The 19,241-nt window shown below is 39.0% G+C and overlaps 1 protein-coding gene across 1 annotated transcript; it reads right to left on the minus strand.

Moving 5' to 3' along the window:
- Nucleotides 1–3,519: 3,519 nt before the first annotated feature.
- On the minus strand, nucleotides 3,520–18,343 carry LOC134644179 (activin receptor type-1C). Its single transcript, XM_063496939.1, has 9 exons — nucleotides 18,096–18,343; nucleotides 12,565–12,795; nucleotides 9,905–10,147; nucleotides 9,507–9,737; nucleotides 9,242–9,409; nucleotides 8,676–8,832; nucleotides 7,555–7,679; nucleotides 6,865–6,995; nucleotides 3,520–4,990 (listed from the first exon to the last, which is right to left on the minus strand). Exons 1-9 carry the CDS (start codon nucleotides 18,163–18,165, stop codon nucleotides 4,865–4,867), a joined length of 1,482 nt encoding a protein of 493 aa, XP_063353009.1. The 5' UTR covers nucleotides 18,166–18,343; the 3' UTR covers nucleotides 3,520–4,864.
- Between the last annotated feature and the right edge of the window lie 898 nt (nucleotides 18,344–19,241).

The raw sequence follows: 19,241 nt of genomic DNA on the forward strand, positions 1-19,241 counted from the left end.
AACACACACACAGGCAGGCTGGCAGGCGTGCAGACAGTGGTTAAAGAAAACTAAGCTATGGTGCACAAACTTCCTCTTTCTCTCTCCAACACCATTGCCTTCAAAACATATACAGAGTTGCTTTACACTCCATTGTAAGCAGGGGAAGCTTTCAATACAGTGCAGTATATAAAGCCCATGTAAGAAGCAGGCTGCCTTACAGCAATCCACTCTGCCCCACTGACCCTCAGGAACACAGTTTGCCAACTAACCATGAGACCGTCTGGACACCGAAGTCCCGTGTGCTCCACTCAATACGCAAAGCAAAAATAATTCCATTACTTGCATAATTGGGTTGGAAATTGGTTTATGTAGAGTATCAAAATCTTGCACCCCTGTCTTTATATTGTACTTTCAAGAACCCAGAGTTTATAGCCAGGTCATGTCCTTCATAACATGCAGTACCAATTTTAGAGCATCTGATTGGCAATAGTTAATTTTTAAGCATGACGATTTTCCCAAACACTCATCCAAATGCAGTGAAAGCATATAGAAAGACACAAAATTCAGCATTATCAAAAAGAAAAGCTGAGATTATTGTACCTGGTCCTAAAACATCTTTGAAACATGGTGTCTAACCAGATGCTTACTCTGGATCGCATTACCTTAGCCTCCAGCAACACTCTGAGAAATCTTCGAGTCCTTTTTAATCAGGATATGTCCTTCAGTGAGCACATTAAACAAATATGTAGGACTGTCTTTATTCATTTGCGCAATATCACTAAAATTAGAAACATCCTGTCTCAAAGTGATGCTGAAAAACTAGCTCATGCATTTATTCATGACTGAAAAGCCTTCAGGTGATCCAGAACAGCTAAGAGAGTATTAACTAGGACTAGAAAGATATTGTCCCATATTCATTTCAGTTCACTGGTTACCCTTTAAATCCAGAATCGAATTTAAAATCCTTCTCCTCAAGTTTTTGAATAATCAGGCCCCATCGTATCTTAAAGACAGTACTTGTGGTTCCTAGGGTATTTAAAAGTAGAATGAGAGGCAGAGTCTTAAGCTATCAGACACCTCTTCTATTGAACCATCTCGCAGTTTGGATTCATGAGACAGACATCTTCTCTACTTTTGAATGTATTCTTAAATTTTCCATTTTTATAAAGTAGTTCAGATTGGATCAAGTGACCCAAAACCATTTCTTCGTCGTGTTGCAACAGACCGCTGAAGTCTTTCCATTATGCACTGAGCATTTTTTGTTGTTGTTGTTGTTGTTGTGCAATCATCTCTTCTCACTCTCTGTGTGTTTTTACACCACTACTGTATTTAACCATTAGTAATTATTAAACTCTGGCTCTCGTCCATAGCGTGCCTTTTGACTCATCTATTTTCCATCACCTTCAACCATAAGGGAAAAGAGATGGCTCTTCCTCCCTGAGCCTGGTTCTGCCAGAGGTTTCTTCCTGTTAAAAGGGAGTTTTTGCTCTCCACTGTCACCAAGTGCTTGCTCATAGTGGGGAAGGGTCATGTAATTGTTGGGGTTTCTTTCTAAAATTGTAGGGTCTTTACCTTGTGACATAAAGTGCATTGAGGCTACTGTTATTGTGAATTGGAGCTATATGAATAACAATGATTCAAATAATGAGTCTTGAGTTGACCTCCCCAGATTGCAGACCTCATCATTAATGAACCTGTGTAGGTAAATGATTAACATCCAATGGTTCTGCATGGAGTGTTGTTCAGGGACAACGACAGTAAGTACTGACACAAAGTGCACAAATGATCCGAGTTCTAGTCCAAGTTGTGGTTTTGTCTCGTAGCTCAAAACGTATTCATGTAGTATACACATTCTATTAATTATTTTACACACTGGTTAAAATTGACAGCTTTTTCTGATAAATTTTGATGAGGAGGCATGCTGAGAAATGTTTTACAATTGTAAAACATCATCTGTGGATGATGTGTGCGAACCTCTTTACGTCAACTACAACAATTTGTTTTCTCATAACCAACGAATTCGTTGGTAAAGCAGTGTTGTAAATGATGTTAGCAAGCAAAGCAAATACAGTAATGCTCAAAAGAGGAAGGAGTAGAAAGAGTATACCGCCGTGACTTTGGTTCTGAGCAATGTAGTCAATGACTTTGCTGAGCGCAAGGCCGGAAAGATAAAGCTCTGGTGGGTTAGTAGTTCATGTTTTTAGAGATGACTGACACATTGTTGACACGCATTTGTTGAAAATTTGCAGTCACACTGTGTGTTATGTGTATGATGTATCTAGAACATGTTCCACAGGAAATGATTGATGAATGATGAATGCTAGCAGTGAGTGTGATTGTGGTGATCTCTCGTTTGTCCCTTGCTTGCTGTAATGCTTACATTACAGCTTTGTGTTAATTTAGCAAGGCTGGATTTGTTTTAAGCTTATAGCCTGGTGGTGTGACTTTATAGCATAAGGTTAAATAAATGTGTCTGTTCCGCTGATGGTGCTGATGAAAAATTATAAGCAGCTAAAAATACTTTTAAAACCTAACTTTTAAATTCTTATGTGAGTGTTTTGATGCCCCTAAGTGACACAACGTGACCTCCTCTTACGTGACAGACTTCACTGTAAAAATCTGTTAATGCAACACAGAAAAAGGGGTTGACTCATTCATGTAGCGCTGATGGCTTCAGTGTCAGCGCTTTATTTCCTCTGTCTAACGGACATTAACAGCGTATGCGAAAGAGCAGCAGAACAGAAACGCAGATGAGTCACGCCAGTTGAAAGTGCGAATGGGAAGATGATAAAGAAAAAAAGATCAGCTTCAGATAAACGGCTCCGGGAAATTCTGCCCCTGTAACTTGCGCAGTTCTGCACAGTCATTTCTTACAAAATTACCCTTGAAATGTAGGGAGAGCAAAACATCCCATCTTTCTGTCAAAGTCATGAATGATGCTCAGTCAGTGAAAAAGTTTATTGACCCACTGACATCACATTTTGTATATATAATAAATAATGCAAAAAGAGACGACACAATGCAGTATGAGGAAGTAACACAAAACAGTTTTCGATACATCAAACATGTATATTGAAATGATGGCGGGCTTAAAATCAAAAGTAGGTCTTACTTTGTTTAAAATTCTATATTATATGTGAGATCAGAAACCAGAAATTGCACACGGTGATATGCTTTGCTATCTGCTTTCTGTCCCTTTTTGTGTCTTCATAGAGAAGCAGATAAGACACAATACAGAACATATAAATAATAATAACATTCTAATTTCAGTATTTCTTTTTTCAGTAATTATAGAAAAACGTACCTCTTAATTTTACAGAAATAAAAACTGAAGACTTGCACATTTTGCCAAGAGAGCAACAGGCTACTGTACATAGCTTATTTTCAGAGGCAACACTGCTGATACTACATATTATTCAGTCATCCTGACAATAAGTGCTTTCATACTGCAAAATAGGCCAACACTGATACCCAGCACAGATATTGAAGTATGTCACTTGTCTCTGAAACTAAAAACATGAACATATGGACAGGATGTGAATGAAAAGCCTCAGTGTATTTTTTTTCATGTTTCACAGTTTCACAATCACTACACGGATTGTTCAGATTATTTCAATCCACAGCTTGAAATAAGGAATCACTTTGCATGATTTCAAACACACATGCAAGCACACCTACACATGTATGCACAAATCCTGTGCAGATTCAGATTTCTGCACTTCCTCTAAGCCTGTTTATGTCGAGGCTCTGTAGGCCATGTTAGACGGTGGTGTTAGTGATGCTAATGTGAACCCATATTCAAACAGTGCTCCCCTTATGTGGTATGTAAAAGTAATCAGCATCATGTTGCGCTACATTTGCACCTTCGGCAGCTTTTTTTGCAATTTTTTTTTTTTCACCTAATGCAAAAATAAGTCAGGTTTATATAAAAACAATGGATTTGAATTATATATAGGCTTTTGTTTAGATGTTTTATTTTACATTTATCGGATAATTGCTCATTTTTGTTCAGCAGCAGAAAGCTTTAATATGCAAATAATTTTTTTAGAAAAAGAATAGAGTAGACATTCATAGATTTTCTTATCTTTATATTAAAAATATGTATTTGTAGTGATTTTTATGGTTAATCAAACAATGTCAGAAATATTTCTTTGTCAGGATAAACTTTCATTAGTTCAAGTTGCACTCTATATGCTGAAAAACCCTTTTCATGTAGTGACCATTGGCACCAGTGGATGAAAAGTTCATCACTCCATTAGATTTCTTCTGCTTATAACACCCTTAATTATCCAATTGCTGTGAGTTAATTTTTCATTAAAAAACCTTGGATGCATTGAGCTAAAGATTATCTTTTAGTTGTAAGCTTAGCAGTGCTTTGTGTACATGAGTGCCGGTCAAGCAGAAGCACGTCTGATTAACAGGGAAAATCTGTATGTGTGTCTGTCATTAAAAAACAGTCAAACCAGCTGTTTTGTTTCGTTTAAATCCAGTATCCTACAAGATTGTCATTTAGCACATTAACTACCCAACAATACTGTATTGGCTACAAGATATGGCACAAATATCAATGTGCAACTTCAAGCTTTGGGCACTTATGATACTGAGGTAGCAAAATAATCTATTTATACATCAAACACGACTTATTTAAAATGGCTCTTCCTACTAAGAGTTTAGCTGTTTGGTTAAAATGTTGCTTCACAAGGTGTCTAAGTGCAAAGCTTTCAAAAACAACTCCTACAATACTTTGGCACCAATGACGACACGATGAAGCTCTCCGACGGTGTGGTTGTGTCCCAAGGAGGGCGGTCTCGGGCAGTAAGAGAGGTCAATTATTTTACACCAGCGCCAGCACCAGTGCCGATCTGCAGAGCAACAAATCTAACTATTCTTTGATGTCCTTGATAACTGATAGCTGAGACAAGGTTTTCTTGACCCGCAGAGCAGTCAGTCGCGCAGCAGAGTTGGCGTACCAGCACTCCCTCATCAGCTTGCCCATCACACGCAGAGCCTGGTGTAGCAACGAGATGAGATGATGTTATAAGTTACAAAACCCAGAAAATCAGAGGTCAGGCTCCAATGTGTACTGGAATAACAAATATCAAACATCTAATCTGAACAGTTTCACTGGTAACTAAACATGCAATCCAACTTCTTTGATTGACTCTGTAGAAATATCTTTGCAGCCTTTGCAGTGGTAGTAATAGTTTTTGGTGGCTAAAATTGAATACAGTGGTGTGTGAGAATAACGCCCAATTCTCTTCTGTCAGGAAGTGGTTTAACAAGAAATGAGATCTGAGACAAAGAAGTCTCAGACCTCACCCTGTTCTGTCAATCACTTTTAGCCCATTACCTGAGGCCTTGAAGTTAACCAGTGCTATGTGTGTCATCCCTCCAGTGCCGTCCTGACTTCTTAAATATCACGTTTTCTGTACATTTAAAAAAGCTTTTAAGAGAATTTCCACTTTCATATGGCTGTGATATGTATATATTTGAATCACCAAGTTTTGTGATGATATCTGTGACGATAGTAAACAGTGTCCACAAAAGTGCAACTCCCCCTGAAAGGCAAGGGCTATACTACAACTTTGATGTTTTTTATTACATCATACTGACATCAGCCTATCAAATGCTTAGCCAATCATGGTATTCGTGTCCTCCAATGCCTAGCATATTGTTTGAAAGTTTGAAGACGAGCCATAAAAATTGTGGGTAATAAAAAGCTCTTACTGAGCTTGAAATTTGGTGCCTTGACCTTGACCCGATTTTCCCCAAAATGAAATCAGCTCGAGTTGTTATTGGTATCTAATATCACACAAAATTTTAAAATGATACATTGAAAACTGTTGACATTAGACTGCTAGCAAACAGACAAAAAACATAATATACTCCGTCCCTTCCTGGTAGAATAAAGAAATCTCCCTCAAACTGGCAAAACTTGTGATGTCACGATGCATTGTACACAGGAAAAATTATGGTAAATTTATTGACCTATGGATAAGACTGAGGTAGTAGTTTGTGGCCACAGTGCATCAAGCATGGAGGGCGATAGCTATTACCTATAACCTCAATAGCTGTTACCTGAGCTCCTTATGTATAAAGTTGGGACAACAGACTAATCTTTGACATCCACCTCAGCTTAAATAAGCATGTCACCTCAGTTGTGCAGCTTGGTTTGAAGCTTACCAGACTCAGTAAGGTCTGCTCAGTTTTATCTAGATAAAATCTAGAGACAGTCATATACATGCTTTAAGCTCCTCTAGATTATCTTACTGCATTTCTCAGTTCACACTAAAGCCTATTTCAGATCTCCTGACATCATTTGCTCGTGACTGTGACATCTATCACTCTGGAAACAGTTATAAAACCATTTCTAAGGCATTAGGACTCCAGAAAATCAAGGTGCGAGCTGTTATCCACAAATTGAGAAAGCTATTGTATTTACTTGGGTTATCGTTGTCTAATATTAATTTTTTTGATGATCTAAAACATGTAAGTGTAAAAAATATGCTAAAAAAGTAAGAAATAAAGACTTTTTCACAAACTATATATAAATGAAGTTTACAAAGTTTAATACTACTGTCGGGAGCACCCTTACACACAAAAGTTTGTTCATGAAATTTGTTCAGTTTTAAACATGCTCATTACTTATATACAGCTATTCCATACGTGACACTATAAAGTTTCCTATGCGGTTAGAGGCTGTTGGTTCACTGATGCTCGCTTTGGTGCTAAACTGTGACTAATCATGCTTTATGTCACCATGACTACAGTAACTGCAGGAACATTGAACAGAGCCACAAAATATTGGCTTTAATAATGAATTAGTGCCACTGGCTCTTTGACAGCTATCTCACATAACGACACATCAGATTTCTGTCTCACCTCACAGCTCTGCCACTGATTGGGTATGCTGGGTCTGAGCTTCTGATCGCAAACCACTTTCCTCATGTCCTCAATGGATGGATCTGAAGGCACCATGTCATAATAAGGCAGCTGAAAATCCTCATGAAGTCCTGTGAAAATGGCAAAAACAAATTTTGTTTATTGTCTGGGTTTACTTTATGAGGTTTATGAACAACTTGACTAATTATGTGCAGTGTGCTGTGAAATATAAGCAAAGATCTAGTGTTCCTGGGAGAATTACAGTTTCATGTATGCACTCTTCTTGAAGTAGTGCATGCTTTTCCTTTTTTCTATGATTATATACTGTGGTGATACTCAGTGTAATGCTTTAAATATGGCAGCGTATGTGCAAGTAATACTTGCGAGCCACAAGTTCAGGCCTTAGTTAATGACGTTAATATGGTTACACAGGTCTGAGTGTGAGCACAGGTGCTCCACAAGCCTTCTGTTTACAAGGAGCAGCCAATCAGAGGTGAGTTAGGTTAAAGGAAGAGGAGCTGTAGAGGCTCGTTTCAGACAGTCTGCACTGAGAGTCAGTATAAGATTTTTTTTAACTGTGTATTATGCAAAGCAAGTCTCTCACAGTCGCTCCCAAAATAAAAGTATTGTTTTGGAAATTTGCATGAAACTAGTGGTAGAGTATATGTGTTTGTGCGTAGTTTGAAATACCCCTGTCGGAGCATCTTCTGGCCAGTTCCCAGAACACCAGGCCTAATGAATAGATATCCGCCCGCTTAAATGACTCAAAGGTGTTTATATTGATTGTCTCATCCAGGATTTCTGGAGCCATGTACCTGCAGAGGACAGAATGATTACTGTCTAATGAAATAAAAAGCCCAGTACCTCTTGCAGTGTATACTTTAATCAATTTGTTTGTGTGGGTTGGCTTCAAAACTTTGTCCCCCAAGTTCTAAAAATGTGGAAACCACAGGTCACATCACCCTCGTCAAAACCAGCAGAACATATAAGCTGCAGGACATGTATCCATCTTCCTTGCTGAAGACAGCAGAGATTCAAGTGTTGCTCTTGTAGGAATGTTTACCACTTTTTAAAAGGACAAATATATCATCTTTAAAAAGAAAACACAGCACTCACTCAAGCCTTATAGATTGACCAAAAACAAGTCCACAACCACTAGGAGTCGCCAAAGTCTAAATGCTTGAGAATGGTCTGCTGCTAAATAAATACATTTGTTTTTGTACTGTTTACAGTTGCATCACTGCTGTTTGTTCTCTCACACCAAATAAATTGAGATTTCATGACTTTTACTCAGCATTTTTCTCAAATGGGCTGTGTGAACTGTGTACACAGACACTACATGATGATGTCTCCTCAATAAAGAGTATTATTTATGCATCAATCAGGGGGAAAAAGCTGTTCTACACATGTGTTTCTGCACTTTTGACCTCTTTAGACTTTGTCCTTTCCTCCATGCATCTTGGAAATAGGTGAACCTGTGCCAGAAACCCCTTGTGCAATGTGTACACAGACGGCTAATATTACTCTCTAAATAAACAAGGCCAGTTATTCCAGCATGACACCTGGAGGGCCTTATTTGTTACTGTGGGTTCTGCTTTTCTTGCTGAAACCAAAACCAAGGATGTTGGCTTCCTCTTAATGTTTAAGGGCTAATTAATAGTATTACTTTAAAAAACACCGACATGAGAGAACAACTCAAAATGAAGAATAACGTTTAAAGAACACGGAAGTGATTTTGGTTTAAAGGCACTTTAGTTTAATTTCACATTTCTGTTTTGTGTGTGTTTTTTGTATTGTGACATAAATCCAACCTCTTAGTTCCCACTCTGTGGTTGGATGGTATGTCTATGGTGTTTGTGCTGGAGTCGAGTTTCACGGCCAAACCCAAATCTGCAATCACCGCCATCCCGTTCTTCTTCACTAAGACATTTTTAGACTTTAGGTCTCTGTGAGCAATGGCTGGCTTCCCTAGAAGCAAGAAAGTAACAATTAAGGTTATTCTGGAAGCCCCAAAAGTGTTCTTTATATTACAGCAAATATTTTGGGTCTTTTAGAGATGAAATTGAGGATCATTTTCCAGCCTTAATGTCATAAAATGTCACCTTATCATATCACAGCAGATTTTGCCTTGTGGTTACACTGTAGCGCTGAGTTGATTAGCAAATTAATAGTCAGTCAATGGAAAGTTTTTCTTCAGGTTTTAATATATAAAGATATCGCATTGAGATATAGGAAGCACATGGCCAAAATACATTTGCTCCCATTAATAAGATTAAATGATATATATATTAAAGGAAATAGAGCACCCTTTGAGCTTCTCTGATATGACTTCACTGTCCTAGAATTCAAGTTCTTTATTTACTAAGTACATTCATACCCTGTGTGCCAATGATTTCCATGTGGAGATGTGCCAGCCCACTGGCTATGGACAGAGCAAGAATAATCATGCCTTCCACTGAGACCGTGTGCCTGTTCAGGTAATCATACAGGGAGCCGTGCTCATGGTACTCTGACACCAACCAGAGCTGAGTCCATGAGCCATTATCTGCAAAAAGGCAGCAAATGACAACGTTATATATTGGTGAATTTATTCCATAGCTTAATTTGTGAATACATTTGTATTTAGTGCCTAGTTGTAATACCTTTATTATCAGCAGCAATAAAGCCCAGGATGTTTTCGTGCCTGAGCATGACAGTCTGATAGATCTCAGCTTCACGGAACCACGAGCGCTCGTCCCTGGAAGAGAAGATCTTAACTGCCACGTCCTCCCCCCTCCACTTTCCGCGCCACACCTCACCGTATCGACCTTTTCCGATGGTCTCCTGCAGGACGATGGTTCGAGCTATGGTTCGCTGGACCAGCAGTGGCAGGCCTGCAAGATGCAGACGGGAAGAGAAGAGCAGTGGTTTTGTCTCAGCAGATCATAGCTGGAGGAATCAACAAAATGTGTGCAATTACTGGATTATACTTGTACCACAATGGTCACAATCTGGGCCATTGTGTCAGTAACCATGTGACAAGTTCAAGCAGTTCTCTCACCTGATCCTGAACCAGAAGTGCTCATGTCATATATCAGATCTTTGAGACTTTTGTCAGGTGACATAAGCATCTGATCATCCAGAGGTTCCTCCGGGTCCTGCTTGTGGGATCGCCTGTAGGCACAACGGTGGCCCTGCACAACAAAGACGCCTAGCAGGATCCCTACACACAGCAAGCAGGAGGGCACCAGGATCACCACGATGAGCTGCAGCCTGCTCCAGCCGGGTTCTTCTGAAGGCCTCTCTGAACATCAACATAGCCAATATTATTAGCGTGTAGTCCTTTTCTAACATTCCTAGTACTTTTTTAGGTTCAATAATCAGTAGAATGTAGAATGGGGGAAGATTTGCAACTGTGTTTAATGGATCTAAGGTCCCTGCTGTCTGCTGCACACCCTGGTGGTTACTAGAAAACATGGCATCAGCATAGGCGGCAATTAGCACAACTCAACACATCAGTGTTACATAAAACTCCAGCTAGCATAGATGAGTCAGCTTTTTCAGACTTTCAGAAAAGCTCAGCAAAATTAAAACACCACTTATTCTGCAGTCCTAAACTTTAGAGAGGTGAAAATTGAACGTTTGGCAGATGCAATGTTTTCTTGTTTTTCCAGCGTGTCTGAAAATTTTCATCACTGCCTGTAAGTGTCATTAATCAAAAAGGAATAAAGATATTGAATCTTTTAGTGCCAGCAAGCTTTCACTCCTCAAAAAATACGTGCAGTGAACTAATCAGCAACAGGTGCACCGTCAGACCTCGCAATTAAAGATATGGGCTTGGCAAAACAAAATAACTTGACGTTTCTGTCCCTGACCTTCATTCTGTCTGTGGGTGGCCAGAGGAAAACCTGGACACAAACAAAAACAGGTGAGCGGGTGGGCACTGTGATAATAAGAGATTTAGAGACATGCTGGCAAAATAATATGCTGTCACTGCTGCACTACTACCATGACCTAGTGCTAAAATTGTTTGGTCTGGGGAAATAAAGAGGGAGAATTCTGTAACGATTATTTGGCCAACTTCAGGATTGCAGGAGCTACAACTAACTCTTTCAACATATATGTGCACATGTGGGTACTGTAATAAAAAAAAAATAAAAGTTTGAAAAAAACCTAAGTCCCCAAAGGATGAAATGTCCTCACCAAGCAGTCCTAAAATGTGCAACATCTGCAGATGGCCCAATGTGCAAAGCAACACATTGTGAACTAAACCACAGTTTCTTAAGACATCTTTAGCCTTTTACCTAAATACAGATCCTGCCATGTGTCCAACTGGTGCTCAGCAGATATGGTGCAAAACAAGACCTTACTCTCTCCTCTGGCTTATAAGACCTTCTACACACTCTTTTTTCCCTCTTAGGTGATTCGGGTCATCATATCTGCTTTTAAACTGTTTACTACAGCTAAGAGAGGTTTGGAAATTAGGTACAAAGGAACACATAAAGTATCCCTTCCCATGTGTCGAAAAACTCTAAAGTAAATCAAATTGTACTGCTACACAAACCACTAAACACTACCTAGCACTTAAATGTCTGAGTATAGAAATGCATGGAAGTCAAAGCGAGGTCATGAATTCTTTATGTATAAAAAAAATCCGCCAGCTAAACGGATGAGCTGATATGTAGCAAAGCAGTGGAACAGATTGATTGCACTGTCCTCATTCACAGTCAGCACCATCATGGCCTCGGGGCACTGCCCCAACCACTCTCATTAAAAATCTGCAGCATCAGACACTTCAGCACCAAACATATGAACATGATCATATTTTCGTTTTGTTTCTCACTGACCATCTATACCTTTCTGCTTGCAAATTGGAAACAATCAGTAAATGAATCCATTAGGAAATCAACTGATAATCTGCAGTATTTTTAATAAATAACAAACCATTTCAGTAATTTTTTAGCCAGCTGCATATACAAAGGTGTGAGTAATCCTTCTCTGCATTAAGCCCAACTTCCACCCGGCAGACCCATGAGAGGCTTTTGGGACTACATGCCTGACAAAGTATTTATTTATAAATCAGGCGAGGGAGGGGGAGGATCACTAACTGACGTCCCATAGCCTCTGCCAGATTTGTTATGTCACAGGATCTAGGAGGATCAGCATCCACCTCGTCTAGCCGGGACCAGAATGAGTGGGAAATCCCACACAGATTGAGTTGGTGTTGCCGCTGAGTGTATGCTACTGAAGCAGTGGAACATTAAAAGACTGTCTGAGGGGCTGAATGCATTTTTCCTTTATTTCAGTTTTCCAATATCCGCAAACTGTTTATATATAAATCTATTCATTTTTGTATCTGCTATCACAGTTTATGTAGGGCAGAGTACGCCCTGGACAAGTTGCCCATTGCAGGTCTAACCCAAACATACAGACAAGCATTTACAGTCATACCCACTGCTAATTTAGAACGACAGGCTAACCTAACATACATGTCTTTGGAGACTGGGAGGAAGCCAGAGTATCCGGAGTAAACCCGCACATGCAAACTGCACACAGAGAGGCCCCAGCTGGCCAGGTGGTCTCGCCACATGCTGCTGCATTACCACACTGTGCACTGTTTATATATATCTCTATATTATTTCTGCTTCAAAACGCAACCAAAAAATAGTAGAGGCAAATAGACACAGCGGCCTCAGGTCAGTAGCATCGTGTGGGCTGTACCTGGGTATAGGTGCAGGGTCTCGTTGTTGCAGAAGTCAGTGAAGCAACAGTTCCTTTTGGAGACATTTCTGGAGCTGTAGCAGAAGACCTGGCCTTTCATCTCAGAGGGGGACAGGCAGGACTTCACTGCCTCCTCCTTCCCATCGATCAGCATCACAGAGTTCCAGCAGGCGCCGTCTGCTGCTGTCTCACAGGTGTTGTTGGCACACAGCTGGCACACACACTTCAAACCTGAAAGACATTGAGATTTGGTGATTTTTGCCTTCAGACACTTTACAGCTGACAGCAGTTACTGTAATTCATTTATCTGTGAGGGACTGAGGGGGGCTGGGGGGGAGGACAATATACTGACTCGCGTGAACAGTGGTTTTTAACTCTTTAGTAGCAGGATGCTCCTGTTACATAATGACATCTATGCTCTTAATGGATGGAGGTGGAGGAACCAGATTAATGCCTCTTAGTTTAACACCCACATAATCTTGTGTTCTACTTGGAGCTGTTGTCATGCTTTGTTCCATAAGCCACTCAGTGTCTGATAAGCAAGAGTGCACTGCCTGCTCACAAGAAAGAAAAACAAATAGCTTTAAAAATGGCTAATTATTTAATTGTGTGCAGTGTCTTTTATGGTGCCTTCAGTTTTTAAGCTAAAGGTCTCCACAGCCTTATCTTGTAAATTGTAATATTTTGTAACAAGTATCACCCATTCATACATTTTTTATAGACACTGATGGCTGATCCTGAAATATAATTATCAACAGCTAAGTGTCAATACCTTAAATCTTGTTTTCATTTAAGTACGATGGTTGCACAGTTTCCAGTCATGACTGCTGTATGTATGCAGTAATTATTTTACTTACTGTACTCTGTAATAATCTTAAGTCATCCTTCACTGCCTTAATTTGGATCCACCACGCCATAAGACCTGTTGTCAGAATGGCTTCTTGACAGCCACCCTTCCACTGAGACCTTTTCTGATGAATCTGCAGTGGACAGCAGACGGATCAACTGAAGGACCAGATGCATCTCGCAGGTTCTGCATCAGGTCTTAGCTGGATTTTTTCCTATTTCTTTAGGATATGAATTTCAGATACTGTCCATCTACTGTAGATATTTTTAGCCCTGACATTTCTTCATTTGTCCTCCACTTGTCCAGTTTTTACAGAATTTCTAAGGGCACTCTGAATACCATACTGTGCCAAGTCTTCTTTGGAATTCACCTTGTTGGTGCAAAAAATACTTTATGCTGTTTTTGTACATTCAACTAAATAAATGGGAATAATTTCTTTTTGACATGCTCTTAGAAACAAAAGGCCTCAAGATACAAAGTTGCCTGTTATAATTGCCTGGATACACACTAGTTCCTTCACTTAGTCGCCTTTTTATACTTAAATATAGATCAGTGTAAAAAACAAACAAAAACAAATTCTGAAAATGGTTGGATACAGGACTGGATGGAAAACAAGTGAAAAAGCATCCAATGTCCAAACCTGGAGACCAGTTTTCTAAAAATACAATAAAGTCTGGCTCACTGGAAGCAAAATATTAAGAAATGAGCTTAATCAGCTGTATTTTTATGTTTTTTTGCTGTGTGCTTTTTAAAATTAAAAATCGTATAAATCATAAATTCATTGATACGTAGCGATATCAGAAATCAATCCCCGTTTATTCCAGACTCTTGGTTTTTTTTTTCTGCTCCATCACGAATCTCCTGGAAAGCTGATCAATTTTTTATTGACTTTGCGTTTTGTACTAAATCTGGAACCACATTGCTCACTTGGCTCAGTTCCCATGAACTATGAATGCCTTATAAGTAAATCTGACAAGTAATATGCATGTCACACAGAGGTTATATGGTACCTAAAATCTGGAAGAGCCAAAGTATGAAAAGGGGATTTAAACAAATATCATTACATAACAAAATAATATCTTTATAAACATAATCTTTATTTTCAACATCTTGTAGCCTAACCATTAAAGTGCAAAGTTTTTCAGCCCACAGTAAACAGTGGTGGACGGTCTCAAAGGAGAAGTTTCTGAAAAATTCAATTAGAGTATATTTTTCCTCCAGCCTGCTGTGCTGTTCATTCGGGTGGTTTTGATGCGAGCTGCCCAGTTTTGGACATGCTGGCTGTAATGTCTGGCTTCTCTCTGAGTATAATGGAACAAAATGCCACTCACCTTGTGGTGACTAAGGTGCCAAAAACGTGTTCGACAAACAGAGAACTGATGTCTCTTTTTCCAGAACAAGAAAAAGAAATACAACCACAAATCTTGCTTTGACCAGTGTCATGTAACAACTATTTTCTTCCCACAGTCTACAACCACTAAAACAAGCGCGCAGCTAGCTAATTATAGCTCTGCTGAGAGAAGACATCATTAATGTTTACATCCCATAATGCTCTCATCACGAGTACATGAATCCTTCTGCAGAGTGACAGGGATGGCAGGTGTAGTTCGGAAGAAAGGAAATATCTCCTGCATGAAAGTGCTCATGGACGGCAAAGATTAAAGAATTTTTTTCGACGTTGTCATGATTTCTGAAAAGAGACATTGCTGCTGTACTTACAAAAAAAAAAAAAAGCAATTACAGACCACGTGTCACTTGATTTTCTGAATTTAAGAGCAGGCAGACATCACTCCAGCCAGCCCCAAACTCATAACAAAACTCAATGGATAATGGATAAACTGTGAAGGAACGAAGACATAAATTTGATATTCATTATACTGACAGAACATAATCCCCAGTGGACAACTGAGCAGCAATAACTCTTCATCCTTTTGGTCTTTAAATGGGACTGATTGACAGTTAGAAATATGACCAATCTTCTCTTTTAAAGGTTTTTGTAAAGCTCGTCTTGATGAGACAGACCTGCTGACAAAATCAGCACAAAAAAAGTTCAGGTGAAGACTATGAGATTACTTTTTGCCTTTTTATAGCATACCTGGGGTTGCTTGGTAACAACCTGTCCAAGGACAATTAAGTTAAAATACACCGAGGTGCGCCGAGAGTTTCCTTTCTTAAAGCTGATGAACGCCTGAGCACTGGTGTGTGTATTTAATCACTTCTTTTTCTTATTTCAATTTTCTCCATTGTATAACACTGATGGAGACCGAAGGCTTGATTTGGGGATCGTGCATCTTAAATGGCAAAACTATTTTTCCAAAATATACATGTTCAAAATCTTGTTGAGAGTTTATGAAAGGCCCAAAAACTTCTAAATAAAAACATTTTTATTGGCTTAATTTATCAAATTAGCGAAAACAAAAATCTAAACTTCTTACAATAAATGGGACTGTGAAACCTCACATAATAGTTTAACAGGAAACTTGTCTAACCATTTGCCCTCTTTCTAAATCCCATCCTATGATGATATATAACTACATTTCAAATCTATATTTAATTCTCTCTGTTTCAGGAACTTCATATTACCCCATATTTACTTGATCATAGAGTCAGTAGTAATGCCTCTGCATGCATATTTAAAAAGCTGTGAAAAGAAAACCAACAATGAATCAAAGTTGATTCCACATCCATTCAGTTTGGAAGTGGATCTTTGCTTTGAATCAGTTTTGAAATGACTGTTGGCAGCCTTTAGAGCTTGTTTTGTGACAAACCCTAGAAGGGGCAGCTGAATCTGAGCAGTGACAGTAATGAGTACTCTTTTAAATGAAATATTGCGCAAACTCTGCACATGCTGTTCACATTTCTAAATCATTCTCCATAAACTAACAGGTTTGGATAGCCCTGCAGCACCCCTCAATCCTGAAAGAATAATTACTCATTTCCTCAGGCGTCACCAGAGTTAGTTACAAATTAATTCTCTCTCTGTGTTGGGGAGTATAATACTGTTATTTGCAGTGTTGTGAAGTCTTGTTATAACTGTGGACCAAACTTGATAAGTCCCTTTGAACTAATATCTGCACTGATATAACAGAGAAAGTGTTTACAATTACAGGAAACAGGCACACACAGGGGGAATATCTGCCACACTAGAAAATCACCCCAATATTACTCAAATAAGGAATCCGTTCACTGCAAAGAATGTAGAAATAGAGACATTTTTACTTTGTTTATTATTCTGGCTTTACTTAAATCTGCATTTAATGAGCCTAGTTAACCTTTTAAGTAGCCCAATTATTCAGATGGAATTCCAGTGTCTAGAAGAATAGCACCGAGGCTTGTAGAATAATTTGGAGGCATTAAGCAATAAGAGGCATTTAGCGCAATTAAGCAATAACTGGTTGTTTTTAAAAGTTTCACTTAATCATTACATTAGAAAATAAGCTATTACATAGCTAAAGGTGACCCAGAGTGACTAAGAGAGTGCAACTGGTACAACTTACCTTAAGTCACCTGTAACCTTTTACCTTAAGTCAGAGAATGTCAGATGAAAAAACTTGTGCTTTTTAATTATTTTCAACAAAATGCATTAGACAAAGATCCTGACATACAAAGTTTGCCAAACAATAGTTTTCATCCAGTTCAACCCACCATCTACTTGCCCCACTGGAAATGCAGTAAAACATGCACTGCAGTCTAACACAGTTTTCTAAGTTGGAGTTTATGTCTTTCTGTGTACTTGAACCCACCAGCAGCCAAACAAGCCAGGTTGTGTTTATGAACTAGCACCTGTTCTGTTTTCCAGCTCTGGAGTTAAGTGGCTGCAGGTTCTCCAATTCTTAATGTATTTCATCAATATCAAATGCAGTGTTACAGCACTGCTGCACGTACTTCAAGATGCAGGATGAATGTGGGTGGAAACTATGGATTGTTTTCATCAGTTAACCTGACATCTATTTCCATAATGAACTGTTTGGTCTGTACAATAAAAGAAATTTGTAATACCTTCAATTTAGGATTTCCTACAGCCCAGTTTTCAGCAAATATGTAGTTTTGGGCAACAAGTAGTTCAAAAGCAAAACATATGACAAGAAAAAGTTGCAAATCCCTTTAGAGACACTTGAATTATTACCTCAGTTATCAAGTTATGAGAGTAGCTCCAGGTTATTTTTGAATGATCAACTATCCTTTCAGGGGTGTAGTATGAATTCAATCACAGAAAACAAATGATTAATATTTCTATTTCATATTAAGCAAAACGTTTTAATCCTAGATACAAACAGGCTACAAGATAAATGCTTTAAGTTCTTTGAAATGATATATCACAGCATGTGTACTAAAGCTGACCACATTTATTCTACATATTTTAGCCAAACCTACTTACTGACAGCTTGAAAATACAGTCTTTTAACACCCATACTTCCCCACCGCACACATGCTGTTTGTGGGCGGTAACTTTACTTTCAGACCTTTTTAACAGCAGCAAAATAAGAAAAAGAAATGCTCCACTTTTGATCATATCTTTGGAGACAAATTCTTCTTCTTCTTTTTATTGCTATAAAGTTTTGTGTGATTTTGAAAAGTCAACTATACTAATTAAGTTAGTGTAGGCGGTCTAAGAACTCATTAAAAACCTTTAAAAAAAAAACAAATGGCACAGCTTATCATGTTGCACCCTGAGACTGTGTACCTGCAGTCAGCTGGGCGACAGTCAGGAAAATCAACGCCGCTTGAAAGCACTGCTTCCCGGGACGAGTCATGGTAAGAGCCGCATCTGCTCCCTCTCTGACGCACAGCTTACACAGCTACTCTACAGAAAACAGAGCAAATAAACATTGCGGTAAAGTCCGTCGGCCATGCACCCCCGCCACAAACGTCTCCGTCTGTAAACGATCGAGAAACGCAGTTTGCTCCGCCTCTGTTGACTGGACTTTAAGAGGATTAGCGCTGCAGACCTCTGATAAAGACATGTGAATGGGAGCCAGAGAGAAAGTGCGTCGCACAGCCATTTAACTGCTGTCTGTCCAATGAAACACCACCTCCTGTCTGCCAAAGGGATATGGAAATTACCTCTGCTCACTGAGGTCTCACTTATTTACTAAATGTGCAGAGATTTTAAACTATTTACAGTGTAATCTGTGGAAATTACTAACTACAACGCGACAATCTGGCCAATCTGCAACCCATACATTATTAATAAATAATCCACAACAAGACTGCTGAGCTCCCTAATGAACACATCAGAACATGAGCACTCTGTGCTTCCCTGAGTGCAATTAGTGTCTGTTAATGCAGAAGGAACGAATATGTCATAAGAATGTGTCTTTGAATGTGTACTCTGAGCCCCTTTACGCACAGTGGCAGCCTTCCAGGCTTAAAAAATGGAGCCAATGCAACGTGCCAAAACCTCAGTTTCTCCAATGGAGGCTGACCCCAAAAAGCCAGTCACTTCCCATGTTACAAAGCCCAACTTTAAAAACATGTTTACAGCCTGCTACAAAAACAGTTTTGGTCTCTAAGGAAGCCAATGTTTCCCTTTATTTAAAAAAAAAAAAAAAAAAAAACTGCTCAAGGATTATTCTCCTTTGCAGCTGCTTGTTAAAATGTTAAAATGTCATTAAGCCTTAAAGTGATGCATTAGGGATTAGGGGTCATGATTGCTATGACTGACAGGTGGATACCAACACAGATTCACCACACCATCACAACGAATCAGAATCAATATCTTAAAACAGGTTTGTGGCACTTTTTTGGAACATTTATAATAGAAATACCTACTGTGCACTTTTGCTATTAATGGTATCTGATCTACACGTAACAACAGTACAGGGGTGAT

This window comes from Pelmatolapia mariae, linkage group LG16_19, assembly GCF_036321145.2.
Source record: "Pelmatolapia mariae isolate MD_Pm_ZW linkage group LG16_19, Pm_UMD_F_2, whole genome shotgun sequence".
Classification (NCBI taxonomy): domain Eukaryota; kingdom Metazoa; phylum Chordata; class Actinopteri; order Cichliformes; family Cichlidae; genus Pelmatolapia; species Pelmatolapia mariae.

What these genes read in the sequence shown, in the direction of transcription:
- LOC134644179 (XM_063496939.1), bottom strand. Translation starts at nt 18,165, where the DNA reads ATGACTCGTCCCGGGAAGCAGTGCTTTCAAGCGGCGTTGATTTTCCTG. An exon ending in TGTCGCCCAGCTGACTGCAG is followed by an intron (nt 12,796 to 18,095) that starts GTACACAGTCTC and finishes AATGTCTTTCAG; the next exon opens with GTTTGAAGTGTGTGTGCCAG. An exon ending in CACAGAGTGGGAACTAAGAG is followed by an intron (nt 7,680 to 8,675) that starts GTTGGATTTATG and finishes TGTCCTCTGCAG; the next exon opens with GTACATGGCTCCAGAAATCC.